This window comes from Lepisosteus oculatus, chromosome 23, assembly GCF_040954835.1.
Source record: "Lepisosteus oculatus isolate fLepOcu1 chromosome 23, fLepOcu1.hap2, whole genome shotgun sequence".
Lineage (NCBI taxonomy): Eukaryota > Metazoa > Chordata > Actinopteri > Semionotiformes > Lepisosteidae > Lepisosteus > Lepisosteus oculatus.
Window position 1 is genome coordinate 1,017,747 of NC_090718.1, and position 15,519 is coordinate 1,033,265.

At 51.7% G+C, this 15,519-nt stretch overlaps 2 protein-coding genes across 3 annotated transcripts in view; one reads left to right on the plus strand and one right to left on the minus strand.

Moving 5' to 3' along the window:
* pitpnc1b (phosphatidylinositol transfer protein cytoplasmic 1b) overlaps positions 1–8,737 on the plus strand; it is a 12,392-nt gene extending 3,655 nt beyond the window's left edge. The window contains exons 3-10 of the mRNA XM_069182457.1: positions 343–431; positions 534–541; positions 625–696; positions 2,110–2,202; positions 2,729–2,884; positions 3,046–3,109; positions 6,589–6,675; positions 8,479–8,737. Of these exons, the coding sequence (XP_069038558.1) occupies positions 343–431; positions 534–541; positions 625–696; positions 2,110–2,202; positions 2,729–2,884; positions 3,046–3,109; positions 6,589–6,675; positions 8,479–8,624 (715 nt within the window). The 3' untranslated portion in view covers positions 8,625–8,737. The remainder of the gene's footprint in view (positions 1–342; positions 432–533; positions 542–624; positions 697–2,109; positions 2,203–2,728; positions 2,885–3,045; positions 3,110–6,588; positions 6,676–8,478) is intronic.
* The window catches only part of LOC138224561 (uncharacterized), a 277,799-nt gene that overhangs the window by 254,166 nt on the left and 8,114 nt on the right, over positions 1–15,519 (minus strand). For both annotated transcript variants that reach the window (XM_069182447.1, XM_069182446.1), the window contains exons 4-5: positions 14,978–15,286; positions 12,594–12,893 (exon numbers count right to left, since the gene is read on the minus strand). In XM_069182447.1, coding sequence (XP_069038548.1) covers positions 12,594–12,893; positions 14,978–15,286 — 609 coding nt within the window. The remainder of the gene's footprint in view (positions 1–12,593; positions 12,894–14,977; positions 15,287–15,519) is intronic.

The window sequence follows — 15,519 nt, forward strand, 5'->3', positions numbered from 1 at the left end:
GTGTGCCTGTATCTCCGTGTCCTTGAGTGTCTGTGTCCCTGAGTGTCTCCATGTCCCTGAGTGTCTCCATGTCCCTGTATCTCTGTATCCCCGAGTGTCTGTGTCCCTGTATCTCCGTGTCCCTGAGTGTCCGTGTCCCTGAGTGTCTCCGTGTCCCTGAGTGTCTCCGTCTGCCTGTATCTCTGTGTCCCTAAGTGTCCATGTCCCCGAGTGTCTGTGTCCCTGAGTATCTCCGTGTCCCTGAGTGTCTCCTTGTCCCTGAGTGACCGTGTCCCTGAGTGTCTGTCTCTGGGTTCCTGCCTCTCTCAGTCTCTCCTTTCCTCTGTCTCTCTGTGAGGACAGCAAGCTTCCCAGCTGGATGAAGACGTTTGTGCCCAGAATCTTCTACGTCACTGAGAAAGCCTGGAACTACTATCCCTACACGCTGACAGGTCTGTCCCCTCTCCGAGAGCCCGTCCTCGCGTCCGCTGTCACGCGCAGGAGCAGGCCGAACTGACCTCTCTCTCTTCCTCTCCCTGGACACTGGCGCCCAGAGTACACCGTGAGTACACAGGCCGCCGGCCGCCCCCGCCCTGTCCGGCACCAGGGTCCGACTGCCCTGACAGGCCCTCTGTTTGCCCACAGTGCTCCTTCCTGCCCAAGTTCCACATCCGCATCGAGACCAGGTTCGAGGACAACAATGGAAACAGCAACAATGTGAGTAACGCTGAGTCTGTGTAGCTGGTCAGTGTCCAGTCAGTCGGTCAGGGTCACTGTGCTGCAGTGTCCAGTCAGTCAGTCAGTGTCTCTGTGCTGTAGTGTCCAGTCAGTCAGTCAGTGTCACTGTGCTGTAGTGTCCAGTCAGTCAGTCAGTGTCTCTGTGCTGTAGTGTCCAGTCAGTCAGTCAGGGTCACTGTGCTGTAGTGTCCAGTCAGTCAGGGTCACTGTGCTGTAGTGTCCACTCAGTCAGTGTCACTGTGCTGTAGTGTCCAGTCAGTCAGGGTCACTGTGCTGTAGTGTCCAGTCAGTCAGTCAGGGTCACTGTGCTGTAGTGTCCAGTCAGTCAGGGTCACTGTGCTGTAGTGTCCAGTCAGTCAGTCAGTGTCTCTGTGCTGTAGTGTCCAGTCAGTCAGTCAGTGTCGCTGTGCTGTAGTGTCCACTCAGTCAGTCAGTGTCTCTGTGCTGTAGTGTCCAGTCAGTCAGTCAGGGTCACTGTGCTGTAGTGTCCAGTCAGTCAGTCAGGGTCACTGTGCTGTAGTGTCCAGTCAGTCAGTCAGGGTCACTGTGCTGTAGTGTCCAGTCAGTCAGGGTCACTGTGCTGTAGTGTCCAGTCAGTCAGTCAGGGTCACTGTGCTGTAGTGTCCAGTCAGTCAGTGTCTCTGTGCTGTAGTGTCCACTCAGTCAGTCAGTGTCTCTGTGCTGTAGTGTCCAGTCAGTCAGTCAGGGTCACTGTGCTGTAGTGTCCAGTCAGTCAGTCAGTGTCTCTGTGCTGTAGTGTCCAGTCAGTCAGGGTCACTGTGCTGTAGTGTCCAGTCAGTCAGTCAGGGTCACTGTGCTGTAGTGTCCAGTCAGTCAGTGTCACTGTGCTGTAGTGTCCAGTCAGTCAGTCAGGGGTCACTGTGCTGTAGTGTCCAGTCAGTCAGTCAGTGTCTCTGTGCTGTAGTGTCCAGTCAGTCAGTTTGTGTCTCTGTGCTGTAGTGTCCAGTCAGTCAGTCAGTGTCGCTGTGCTGTAGTGTCCAGTCAGTCAGTCAGGGTCTCTGTGCTGTAGTGTCCAGTCAGTCAGTGTCACTGTGCTGTAGTGTCCAGTCAGTCAGTGTCTCTGTGCTGTAGTGTCCAGTCAGTCAGTCAGGGTCACTGTGCTTAGTGTCCAGTCAGTCAGTCAGGGTCACTGTGCTGTAGTGTCCAGTCAGTCAGTCAGTGTCTCTGTGCTGTAGTGTCTAGTCAGTCAGTGTCTCTGTGCTGTAGTGTCCAGTCAGTCAGTCAGTGTCTCTGTGCTGTAGTGTCCAGTCAGTCAGTCAGTGTCTCTGTGGTGTAGTGTCTAGTCAGTCAGTGTCTCTGTGCTGTAGTGTCTAGTCAGTCAGTGTCTCTGTGCTGTATGACTGCTGGTCTTTAACAGACTTTGTGTTCCAGGTCTTTGGTGATAAACCCACTCCCTGTGAGGATGTTTGTTTCCTGGACATTGTAACTGAAGACATTCCAGAGAAGTATTACAAAGAGAGTGAGGTATAACATGTCTGTATCAACCCCTCTTTCTCTCCATCTGTCTCTCTCTCCAGCTCTCTCTGTCACTGTGTCACCCCATCTCATTCTTAATGCTCTGTAGTGTCCAGTCAGTCAGTATCACTGTGCAGTGGTGTTCAGTCATTCAGGGTCACTGTGCTGTAGTGTCCAGTCAGTCAGTCAGTGTCTCTGTGCTGTAGTGTCCAGACAGTCAGTCAGTGTCTCTGTGCTGTAGTGTCCAGTCAGTCAGGGTCACTGTGCTGTAGTGTCCAGTCAGTCAGTCAGGGTCACTGTGCTGTAGTGTTCAGTCAGTGAGGATCACTGTGCTGTAGTGTCCAGTCAGTCAGTCGGGGTCACTGTGCTGTAGTGTCCAGACAGTCAGTGTCTCTGTGCTGTAGTGTCCAGTAAGTCAGTCAGTCAGGGTCTCTGTGCTGTAGTGTCCAGTCAGTCAGGGTCACTGTGCTGTAGTGTCCAGTCAGTCAGTCAGTGTCTCTGTACTGAAGGGTGTGAACTGTCTTTCCTGTCTCAGGACCTGCAGAAGTTTGTGTCGGTGAAGACAGGACGAGGCCCCCTGGTGGCCGGCTGGCAGAGCAACACCAGCCCCATCATGTGCTCCTACAAGAGAGTGGAGGCCAGGTTCGAGGTGTACGGCCTGCAGGGCCGCACGGAGAGCTTCGTCCACAAGGTACGTGGTTTGGGGGGACAGGGACTGGGGGGTGTGGGGTCCAGAGAGTGTGGAAGAGAGAGACTGGGGTGAAGCATAGAGGCTGTGAGTGTTTTGGGGCTGTTACCTCCCTGGCTGCCTCAGTATTTCATCAGGCTGTGTTAATGTTACTTTCTCTCCAGAACATCAGAGACATCCTGCTGACTGGTCATCGCCAGGCTGTGGCGTGGATTGATGAATGGCATGGTGAGGGTCATAACTGCCCTGATATTACTGGGACTGATGTCATCTTATTATAAAATACAGAGCAGATCCACACTGTACTGTATCTACAGAGTCTGATCCACACTGTACTGTATCTACAGAGCAGATCCACACTGTACTGTATCTACAGAGCCTGATCCACACTGTACTGTATCTACAGAGCAGGTCTACACTGTACTGTATCTACAGAGCCTGATCTATACTGTACTGTATCTACAGAGCAGGTCCACACTGTACTGTATCTACAGAGCCTGATCTACACTGTACTGTATCTACAGAGCAGGTCCACACTGTACTGTATCTACAGAGCAGGTCTACACTGTACTGTATCTACAGAGCCTGATCTATACTGTACTGTATCTACAGAGCAGATCCACACTGTACTGTATCTACAGAGCCTGATCTACACTGTTCTGTATCTACAGAGCAGGTCCACACTGTACTGTATCTACAGAGCCTGATCTACACTGTTCTGTATCTACAGAGCAGGTCCACACTGTACTGTATCTACAGAGCCTGATCTACACTGTACTGTATCTACAGACCAGGTCCACACTGTACTGTATCTACAGAGCCTGATCTACACTGTACTGTATCTACAGAGCAGGTCTACACTGTACTGTATCTACAGAGCCTGATCCACACTGTTCTGTATCTACAAAGCAGGTCCAGACTGTACTGTATCTACAGAGCCTGATCTACACTGTACTGTATCTACAGAGCAGGTCTACACTGTACTGTATCTACAGAGCCTGATCTACACTGTACTGTATCTACAGAGCAGGTCCACACTGTACTGTATCTACAGAGCCTGATCCACACTGTTCTGTATCTACAGAGCAGGTCCACACTGTACTGTATCTACAGAGCCTGATCCACACTGTTCTGTATCTACAGAGCAGGTCCACACTGTACAGTATCTACAGAGCAGATCCACACTGTACTGTATCTACAGAGCAGGTCCACACTGTACTGTATCTACAGAGCCTGATCCACACTGTAGTGTATCTACAGAGCAGGTCCACACTGTTCTGTATCTACAGAGCAGGTCCACACTGTACTGTATCTACAGAGCCTGATCCACACTGTTCTGTATCTACAGAGCAGGTCCACACTGTACTGTATCTACAGAGCAGGTCCACACTGTACTGTATCTACAGAGCCTGATCCACACTGTAGTGTATCTACAGAGCAGGTCCACACTGTACTGTATCTACAGAGCCTGATCCACACTGCACTGTATCTACAGAGTCTGATCCACACTGTACTGTATCTACAGAGCCTGATCCACACTGTACTGTATCTACAGAGCAGGTCCACACTGTACTGTATCTACAGAGCAGGTCCACACTGTACTGTATCTACAGAGCCTGATCCACACTGCACTGTATCTACAGAGTCTGATCCACACTGTACTGTATCTACAGAGCAGGTCCACACTGTACTGTATCTACAGAGCCTGATCCACACTGTACTGTATCTACAGAGCAGGTCCACACTGTACTGTATCTACAGAGCAGATCCACACTGTACTGTATCTACAGAGCCTGATCTACACTGTTCTGTATCTACAGAGCAGGTCCACACTGTACTGTATCTACAGAGCCTGATCTACACTGTTCTGTATCTACAGAGCAGATCCACACTGTACTGTATCTACAGAGCCTGATCTACACTGTTCTGTATCTACAGAGCAGGTCCACACTGTACTGTATCTACAGAGCCTGATCTACACTGTACTGTATCTACAGAGCAGGTCTACACTGTACTGTATCTACAGAGCCTGATCCACACTGTTCTGTATCTACAGAGCAGGTCCAGACTGTACTGTATCTACAGAGCCTGATCTACACTGTACTGTATCTACAGAGCAGGTCTACACTGTACTGTATCTACAGAGCCTGATCTACACTGTACTGTATCTACAGAGCAGGTCCACACTGTACTGTATCTACAGAGCCTGATCCACACTGTTCTGTATCTACAGAGCAGGTCCACACTGTACTGTATCTACAGAGCCTGATCCACACTGTAGTGTATCTACAGAGCAGGTCCACACTGTACTGTATCTACAGAGCCTGATCCACACTGTAGTGTATCTACAGAGCAGGTCCACACTGTACTGTATCTACAGAGCCTGATCCACACTGTACTGTATCTACAGAGCAGGTCCACACTGTACTGTATCTACAGAGCCTGATCCACACTGCACTGTATCTACAGAGTCTGATCCACACTGTACTGTATCTACAGAGCAGGTCCACACTGTACTGTATCTACAGAGCAGGTCCACACTGTACTGTATCTACAGAGCCTGATCCACACTGTACTGTATCTACAGAGCAGGTCCACACTGTACTGTATCTACAGAGCAGATCCACACTGTACTGTATCTACAGAGCCTGATCTACACTGTTCTGTATCTACAGAGCAGATCCACACTGTACTGTATCTACAGAGCCTGATCTACACTGTTCTGTATCTACAGAGCAGGTCCACACTGTACTGTATCTACAGAGCCTGATCTACACTGTTCTGTATCTACAGAGCAGATCCACACTGTACTGTATCTACAGAGCCTGATCTACACTGTTCTGTATCTACAGAGCAGGTCCACACTGTACTGTATCTACAGAGCCTGATCTACACTGTACTGTATCTACAGAGCAGGTCCACACTGTACTGTATATACAGAGCCTGATCTACACTGTACTGTATCTACAGAGCAGGTCTACACTGTACTGTATCTACAGAGCCTGATCCACACTGTTCTGTATCTACAGAGCAGGTCCAGACTGTACTGTATCTACAGAGCCTGATCTACACTGTACTGTATCTACAGAGCAGGTCTACACTGTACTGTATCTACAGAGCCTGATCTACACTGTACTGTATCTACAGAGCAGGTCCACACTGTACTGTATCTACAGAGCCTGATCCACACTGTAGTGTATCTACAGAGCAGGTCCACACTGTACTGTATCTACAGAGCCTGATCCACACTGTAGTGTATCTACAGAGTCTGATCCACACTGTACTGTATCTACAGAGCAGGTCCACACTGTACTGTATCTACAGAGCCTGATCCACACTGTACTGTATCTACAGAGCAGGTCCACACTGTACTGTATCTACAGAGTCTGATCCACACTGTACTGTATCTACAGAGCCTGATCCACACTGTACTGTATCTACAGAGCAGGTCCACACTGTACTGTATCTACAGAGCCTGATCCACACTGTACTGTATCTACAGAGCAGGTCCACACTGTACTGTATCTACAGAGCCTGATCCACACTGTACTGTATCTACAGAGCAGGTCCACACTGTACTGTATCTACAGAGCAGGTCCAGACTGTACTGTATCTACAGCGCCTGATCCACACTGTACTGTATCTACAGAGCAGGTCCAGACTCTACTGTATCTACAGAGCAGGTTTTGTTGTCTCTCTGTGCTCAGGGATGAGTATGGAGGAGGTGAGGAAGTTTGAGAAGGAGATGCAGCAACAGACCAACAACAAGCTGAAATCGACCCTGAACAACAAAGGTACTGAGACAGGGAGGGGGGCAGATACAGTGAGGGGGGTAGATACAGGTGGGTGGGTGAAGAGAGAGGGGCAGATGCAGGTGGTGGGGGTCCAGAGGGGTAGTTACAGAGGGGTGAGGATAGGGAGGGGTAGATGCAGGTGGTGGGGGTCCAGAGGGGTAGTTACAGAGGGGTGAGGATAGGGAGGGGCAGATGCAGGTGGTGGGGGTCCAGAGGGGTAGTTACAGAGGGGTGAGGATAGGGAGGGGCAGATACAGGTGGTGGGGGTCCAGAGGGGTAGTTACAGAGGGGTGAGGATAGAGAGGGGGCAGATACAGGTGGTGGGGGTACAGAGGGGTAGTTACAGAGGGGTGAGGATAGAGAAGGGGCAGATGCAGGTGGTGGGGGTCCAGAGGGGTAGTTACAGAGGGGTGAGGATAGGGAGGGGCAGATGCAGGTGGTGGGGGTCCAGAGGGGTAGTTACAGAGGGGTGAGGATAGGGAGGGGCAGATACAGGTGGTGGGGGTCCAGAGGGGTAGTTACAGAGGGGTGAGGATAGGGAGGGGGCAGATACAGGTGGTGGGGGTCCAGAGGGGTAGTTACAGAGGGGTGAGGATAGGGAAGGGCAGATGCAGGTGGTGGGGGTACAGCGGGGTAGTTACAGAGGGGTGAGGATAGGGAGGGGCAGATACAGGTGGTGGGGGTACAGAGGGGTAGTTACAGAGGGGTGAGGATAGGGAGGGGGCAGATACAGGTGGTGGGGGTACAGAGGGGTAGTTACAGAGGGGTGAGGATAGGGAGGGGCAGATTCAGGTGGTGGGGGTCCAGAGGGGTAGTTACAGAGGGGTGAGGATAGGGAGGGGGCAGATACAGGTGGTGGGGGTACAGAGGGGTAGTTACAGAGGGGTGAGGATAGGGAGGGGCAGATACAGGTGGTGGGGGTACAGAGGGGTAGTTACAGAGGGGTGAGGATAGGGAGGGGCAGATACAGGTGGTGGGGGTACAGAGGGGTAGTTACAGAGGGGTGAGGATAGGGAGGGGCAGATACAGGTGGTGGGGGTCCAGAGGGGTAGTTACAGAGGGGTGAGGATAGAGAGGGGGCAGATGCAGGTGGTGGGGGTCCAGAGGGGTAGTTACAGAGGGGTGAGGATAGAGAGGGGGCAGATACAGGTGGTGGGGGTACAGAGGGGTAGTTACAGAGGGGTGAGGATAGAGAAGGGGCAGATGCAGGTGGTGGGGGTCCAGAGGGGTAGTTACAGAGGGGTGAGGATAGAGAGGGGGCAGATACAGGTGGTGGGGGTACAGAGGGGTAGTTACAGAGGGGTGAGGATAGGGAGGGGGCAGATACAGGTGGTGGGGGTCCAGAGGGGTAGTTACAGAGGGGTGAGGATAGGGAGGGGCAGATACAGGTGGTGGGGGTACAGAGGGGTAGTTACAGAGGGGTGAGGATAGGGAGGGGGCAGATACAGGTGGTGGGGGTCCAGAGGGGTAGTTACAGAGGGGTGAGGATAGGGAGGGGGCAGATACAGGTGGTGGGGGTCCAGAGGGGTAGTTACAGAGGGGTGAGGATAGGGAGGGGGCAGATACAGGTGGTGGGGGTACAGAGGGGTAGTTACAGAGGGGTGAGGATAGGGAGGGGCAGATGCAGGTGGTGGGGGTCCAGAGGGGTAGTTACAGAGGGGTGAGGATAGGGAAGGGCAGATACAGGTGGTGGGGGTTCAGAGGGGTAGTTACAGAGGGGTGAGGATAGAGAGGGGGCAGATGCAGGTGGTGGGGGTAGTTACGGGGGTAGATGTGCAGCTGACCCCGCCCCTCTCTCCCCAGCGCCCCCCCCCCGCGCCCCCGCCTTCTCTCGCTCGCTCTCCGTCACCGACGAGGCCTCTCTGCGGAGGATGGGCGTCGCGACCCCGGACCCCCCAGCCCCCGCGGCCCCCCAGCAGCTCCTGAGAGTGCACTCCTCCACCGAGTGACGCCGGCCTGCGCGCCAGCAGGGGGCGCCGCGGCACTGTCGCCCAGGGGGGGCTGGGGGTTGGGGTCTTGGCCGTGTCGCGTGTGCAGTGAGAAACACGAGCAGGAAACGCCCTGTGTGTCTCCGAGTCTCTGTGTGTGTCTGTGTGGTCGGTCCCCTCTCTCCCCCAGCCCTGGGGCAGATAACTCACCCCAGCAGCTCATCCCGCAGTGGCCTGAGAGAAGCCAGGGCACCGGCGTCCGCAGATGGGCAGCCTGTTCCCCCCTCCCACCCCCCTCTGTGTACAGTAGAGCCTCCTGTCCAGACTGGAGGAGCTCATCCAGCTGTGTGTGGAGAGAAGCCAGGGTATCGGCTCCAACACCATGGCTGGGCAGCTTGTTCCCCACCCCCACCCCCCTCTGTGTACAGTAGAGCCTCCTGTCCGGACTGGAGGAGCTCATCCAGCTGTGTGTGGAGAGAAGTCAGGGTATCGGCTTCAACGAAAAGGTGGTTTTGAAATGTCCATCTTTAAAGGCTCAGAGCACACTGGACAGTCCTGAGTGTGGAGGAGAGGTCAGTGTCCACACTGGACAGTCCTGAGGGCAGAGGAGGGGTCAGTGTCCACACTGGACAGTCCTGAGTGTGGAGGAGGGGTCAGTGTCCACACTATACAGTCCTGAGGGCGGAGGAGGAGGGGTCAGTGTCCACACTGGACAGTCCTGAGTGTGGAGGAGAGGTCAGTGTCCACACTATACAGTCCTGAGGGCGGAGGAGGAGGGGTCAGTGTCCACACTGGACAGTCCTGAGGGCGGAGGAGGGGTCAGTGTCCACACTGGACAGTCCTGAGGGCGGAGGAGGGGTCAGTGTCCAAGAGCACACTGCAGGGGGAGTGACCGCTGAGGAGTCTTCATGTGGACACTGGGGCCAATGGACACTGAGGCCAGCGGACAATCCAGTCAGCAGGGGATCCAGTCAGCGGATGGTCAGGTGATTGGGCACTCAGGCCAGCAGATAGTCTGGTCAGCAGACACTCAGGTGAGCGAACACTGAGGTCAGCAGTCAGTGTGTCAGTGGACACTCCGGTCAGCGGTCTCTCCAGTCAGCGGACACTCCGGTCAGCGGTCTCTCCAGTCAGCGGACACTCCGGTCAGCAGTCTCTCCGGTCAGCAGGTGATCAGGTCAGCGGACACTCCGGTCAGCAGGTGATCAGGTCAGTGATCACACGGGTCAGTGGACACTCTGGTCAGCAATCTCTCCGGTCAGCAGTCTCTCCGGTCAGCGGGTGATCAGGTCAGTTTCGCTCGTAGATACCCCTAGATACCCCTAGATACCCCTACCCCTCGTAGATACAGCCCCTCCCAGTCGTGCCTCTTGTTCAGATCGAGTCTTTATTCACCAGAATCAGGAATACAGGTGTCTCAGTACATTCCTGCGAGTCACTGGTAACCAGACACTGCGCAAGGTGCTACATCGACCTGGAAAGCAACACGCAGATTTCTCCAAGCAGAAAGACACAGCTGCTCCTACCCTCACGACAGTTCACCCTGGTCACTCTTCTAACTAATCTCACACTTACCATGATTTACCCTGTGTTCATACTCTGATTGACACTACTAGAACTGGGCTTGACTGTTCTGTACTGTGTTCATACTCTGATTGACACTACTAGAACTGGGCTTGACTACTCTGTACTGTGTTCATACTCTGATTGACACTACTAGAACTGGGCTTGACTACTCTGTACTGTGTTCATACTCTGATTGACACTACTAGAACTGGGCTTGACTGTTCTGTACTGTGTTCATACTCTGATTGACACTACTAGAACTGGGCTTGACTGTTCTGTACTGTGTTCATACTCTGATTGACACTACTAGAACTGGGCTTGACTACTCTGTACTGTGTTCATACTCTGATTGACACTACTAGAACTGGGCTTGACTACTCTGTACTGTGTTAATACTCTGATTTACACTACTAGAACTGGGCTTGACTGCACTGTAGTGTGTTAATACTGTTATTTACCCTGCTGTCGCTGGGCTTGGCTGCTCTAGAGTGTGTTGATACCCTGACTGGCCACAGTAGACTGTCATAAGGGCAGCAGGTCTTCTGCTCCTGTTGTGTCTCTATACTAGAGGCTCCAGGTCCATCCCTCGCAGTTTCAGAACTCTGTCTCCTCCAGCGCCGTACTGCTTTCTGGACCCCCTGAGCAGAGAGAGCACAGAGCCCTTATATTGACACACAGCACAGGATTTTTCTACACTCACATACAGTACAGTATGGAGCCTTCATACAGACACACAGCACAGAGCCCTTATACTGACACACAACACAGAGCCTTTCTACAGACACATACAACACAGAGCCCTTATACTGACACACAGAACAGGGACTTTCTACAGACACACACACAGCACAGAGCCTTCATCCAGACACACAGCACGGAGCCCTTATACTGACACACAACACAGAGCCTTTCTACAGACACATACAGCACAGAGCCCTTATACTGACACACAGAACAGGGACTTTCTACAGACACACACACAGCACAGAGCCTTCATACAGACACACAGCACAGAGCCCTTATACTGACACACAACACAGAGCCTTTCTACAGACACATACAGCACAGAGCCCTTATACTGACACACAGAACAGGGACTTTCTACAGACACACACACAGCACAGAGCCTTCGTCCAGACACACAGCACAGAGCCCTTATACTGACACACAACACAGAGCCTTTCTACAGACACATACAGCACAGAGCCCTTATACTGACACACAGAACAGGGACTTTCTACAGACACACACACAGCACAGAGCCTTCATACAGACACACAGAACGGAGCCCTTATACTGACACACAGCACAGGGCCTTTATGCTGGCACACAGAAAACAGCACAAGGGTGATTGACAGCAGGACTGGCCAGTCAGGGTGTTACCTGATTGGCTGTGAAGGGTGACTGACAGCAGTACTGACAGGTAATGATTGGCTGTGATGCTGTTACCTGATTGGCTGTGAAGGGTGACTGACAGCAGTACTGACAGGTAATGATTGGCTGTGATGCTGTTACCTGATTGACTGTGAAGGGTGACTGACGGCAGTACTGAGTACTGACCTCTCTGTGCTCTGCTGGTGAGCAGGAAGTCAATGACAAATCCTACAAGGGCCACAAGCACCAGAGCGCTGAGGACATGACGCCACAGCAGGCTGACGGACCCTGAGGGTCAGGAGAGACAAAATAAAGTCAAGTAAGAAAGACGAGAGAAACAGATACAGTGAGAGAAGAGCTCAGGCTGTTCTCACCTCTCTGCTCAGCTCAGAGCTGCTGGTATTGACAGGGACACAGAGACTCTAGCACACAGACAGAGAGAGAAGAGCTCAGGCTGTTCTCACCTCTCTGCTCAGCTCAGAGCTGCTGGTATTGACAGGGACACAGAGACTCTAGCACACAGACAGAGAGAGAAGAGCTCAGGCTGTTCTCACCTCTCTGCTCAGCTCAGAGATGCTGGTATTGACAGGGACACAGAGACTCTAGCACACAGACAGAGAGAGAAGAGCTCAGGCTGTTCTCACCTCTCTGCTCAGCTCAGAGCTGCTGGTATTGACAGGGACACAGAGACTCTAGCACACAGACAGAGAGAGAAGAGCTCAGGCTGTTCTCACCTCTCTCTCCTCTCTGAACTGTGTCTCTGATACTGACCGTCTCAGGAGTCACTGACACTGTGGGCTTGGACAGCTCACCTGAGATAGAAGAGAGAGTTCACCTGAGAGGACACAGTGTCATATCTGCACAGTGACATGATACAGTATCGACCTGAGACAGGCAGAGGTTAGAAATGAGAAGTTCTGTTCAGTAATATACAGTATGTGTCACATGTGCTCAGGTACACTGACAAACTGGTTCTGCACAGATCAGCCCCAGAACCCTGGATCCCTGTCACTGCTGGAAGCACTGGAGCAGGTCAGAGTCTGTCCTTACCCATCACTGTCACTGTAGCAGGGTCGCTGTGAGGTGATGAAGACTCCGAATAGTCTGTCTTCACATTGTACTGACACGTCACATTGACCCTCCTGACCGCACTGCGGCGCCCCCCGGTGGCCAGCTGAGCCCCAGTGAAGGACCTCCGGCAGGCTGGGTGACTCTCAGTGAGTCGCGCTCCCTCGGTGTAGAAGGAGCAGTGAGACACAGAGACAGACTGAGGCCCCTCACAGCTCAGCTCCACGGAGTCTGTCTCTCTGACCACTGCAGGGCTCACTCTCAGCTCAGGCTTCGGGACACCTGCAGGACACAATACCCCCCTCAGTGTCTGTGTTTGACACAGTGTGTGTTTAAGAGTGTCTCACAGTCAGGACACAGTAACCCCTCAGTGTCTGTGTCTGACACAGTGTGTGTTTAAGAGTGTCTCACAGTCAGGACACAGTAACACTCAGTGTCTGTGTCTGACACAGTGTGTGTTTAAGAGTGTCTCACAGTCAGGACACAGTAACCCCTCAGTGTCTGTGTCTGACACAGTGTGTGTTTAAGAGTGTCTCACAGTCAGGACACAGTAACCCCTCAGTGTCTGTGTCTGACACAGTGTGTGTTTAAGAGTGTCTCACAGTCAGGACACAGTAACCCCTCAGTGTCTGTGTCTGACACACTGTGTGTTTAAGAGTGTCTCACAGTCAGGACACAGTAACCCTCAGTGTCTGTGTCTGACACAGTGTGTGTTTAAGAGTGTCTCACAGTCAGGACACAGTAACCCCTCAGTGTCTGTGTCTGACACAGTGTGTGTTTAAGAGTGTCTCACAGTCAGGACACAGTAACCCTCAGTGTCTGTGTTTGACACAGTGTGTGTTTAAGAGTGTCTCACAGTCAGGACACAGTAACCCCTCAGTGTCTGTGTCTGACACAGTGTGTGTTTAAGAGTGTCTCACAGTCAGGACACAGTAACCCCTCAGTGTCTGTGTCTGACACAGTGTGTGTTTAAGAGTGTCTCACAGTCAGGACACAGTAACCCCTCAGTGTCTGTGTTTGACACAGTGTGTGTTTAAGAGTGTCTCACAGTCAGGACACAGTAACCCCTCAGTGTCTGTGTCTGACACAGTGTGTGTTTAAGAGTGTCTCACAGTCAGGACACAGTAACCCCTCAGTGTCTGTGTCTGACACAGTGTGTGTTTAAGAGTGTCTCAAAGTCAGGACACAGTAACCCCTCAGTGTCTGTGTCTGACACAGTGTGTGTTTAAGAGTGTCTCACAATCAGGACACAGTAACCCCTCAGTGTCTGTGTCTGACACAGTGTGTGTTTAAGAGTGTTTCACAATCAGGACACAGTAACCCCTCAGTGTCTGTGTCTGACACAGTGTGTGTTTAAGAGTGTCTCACAATCAGGACACAGTAACCCCTCAGTGTCTGTGTCTGACACAGTGTGTGTTTAAGAGTGTCTCACAGTCAGGACACAGTAACCCCTCAGTGTCTGTGTCTGACACAGTGTGTGTTTAAGAGTGTCTCACAGTCAGGACACAGTAACCCTCAGTGTCTGTGTTTGACACAGTGTGTGTTTAAGAGTGTCTCACAGTCAGGACACAGTAACCCTCAGTGTCTGTGTTTGACACAGTGTGTGTTTAAGAGTGTCTCACAGTCAGGACACAGTAACCCTCAGTGTCTGTGTTTGACACAGTGTGTGTTTAAGAGTGTCTCACAGTCAGGACACAGTAACCCTCTGTGTCTGTGTCTGACACAGTGTGTGTTTAAGAGTGTCTCACAGTCAGGACACAGTAACCCCTCAGTGTCTGTGTCTGACACAGTGTGTGTTTAAGAGTGTCTCACAGTCAGGACACAGTAACCCTCAGTGTCTGTGTTTGACACAGTGTGTGTTTAAGAGTGTCTCACAGTCAGGACACAGTAACCCTCAGTGTCTGTGTTTGACACAGTGTGTGTTTAAGAGTGTCTCACAGTCAGGACACAGTAACCCTCAGTGTCTGTGTTTGACACAGTGTGTGTTTAAGAGTGTCTCACAGTCAGGACACAGTAACCCTCAGTGTCTGTGTTTGACACAGTGTGTGTTTAAGAGTGTCTCACAGTCAGGACACAGTAACCCTCTGTGTCTGTGTCTGACACAGTGTGTGTTTACTCAGACACACTTTCATAATGATTTTGCAAACCAATTCTTAAACCAACAGAAAGCATAAAAAATGTGACCTTTCAGCACTGGAATTACCTGGAGTCAGTGAGCCAGAGAAACAAGTTTGGAGTTCTGTTTTAAAATGATCTTATTTTCCTTTCCTATTATTGGTTATTTTAAACTTGTTAGCTGGAAAACACTGACATTTCTGCTGTGTTTTAAGATACATAGAGACTAGAGAAATGACTTGTTAACTCACCTATCACCTGTACTGTGGTCTTGTCACTGCGCTGTGAGCGAGAGACTGGGTCTCTATACTCACAGCTCAGATCAACAGCAGTGTACAGCCCAGTCTGTCTCAGTCCCTGAAGAAGCTCTGTCCCAGTCACAGTGAAGAAACACTCATTCCCTGAGACTTTCAGAGTCCTGAAGACACTGGGATCTGTGTGTCTGTACAGCTCACAGCTGATTCCTCTCACAGACTCAGGAGCCACACAGGTAACAGTGACAGAACTTTCTTTAGGGATCTCATAGTGACTCACACTGATGCCTGGTCTCTGTGAGTGACCTGGAAATACAGACAGTCAGGGGGTTGTTAATATCTGTCAAAGGAACAGAGACAGTCAGGGGGTTGTTAATATCTGTGACAGGAACAGAGACAGTCAGGGGGTTGTTAATATCTGTGACAGGAACAGAGACAGTCAGGGGGTTGTTAATATCTGTGACAGGAACAGAGACAGTCAGGGGGTTGTTAATATCTGTGACAGGAACAGAGACAGTCAGGGGGTTGTTAATATCTGT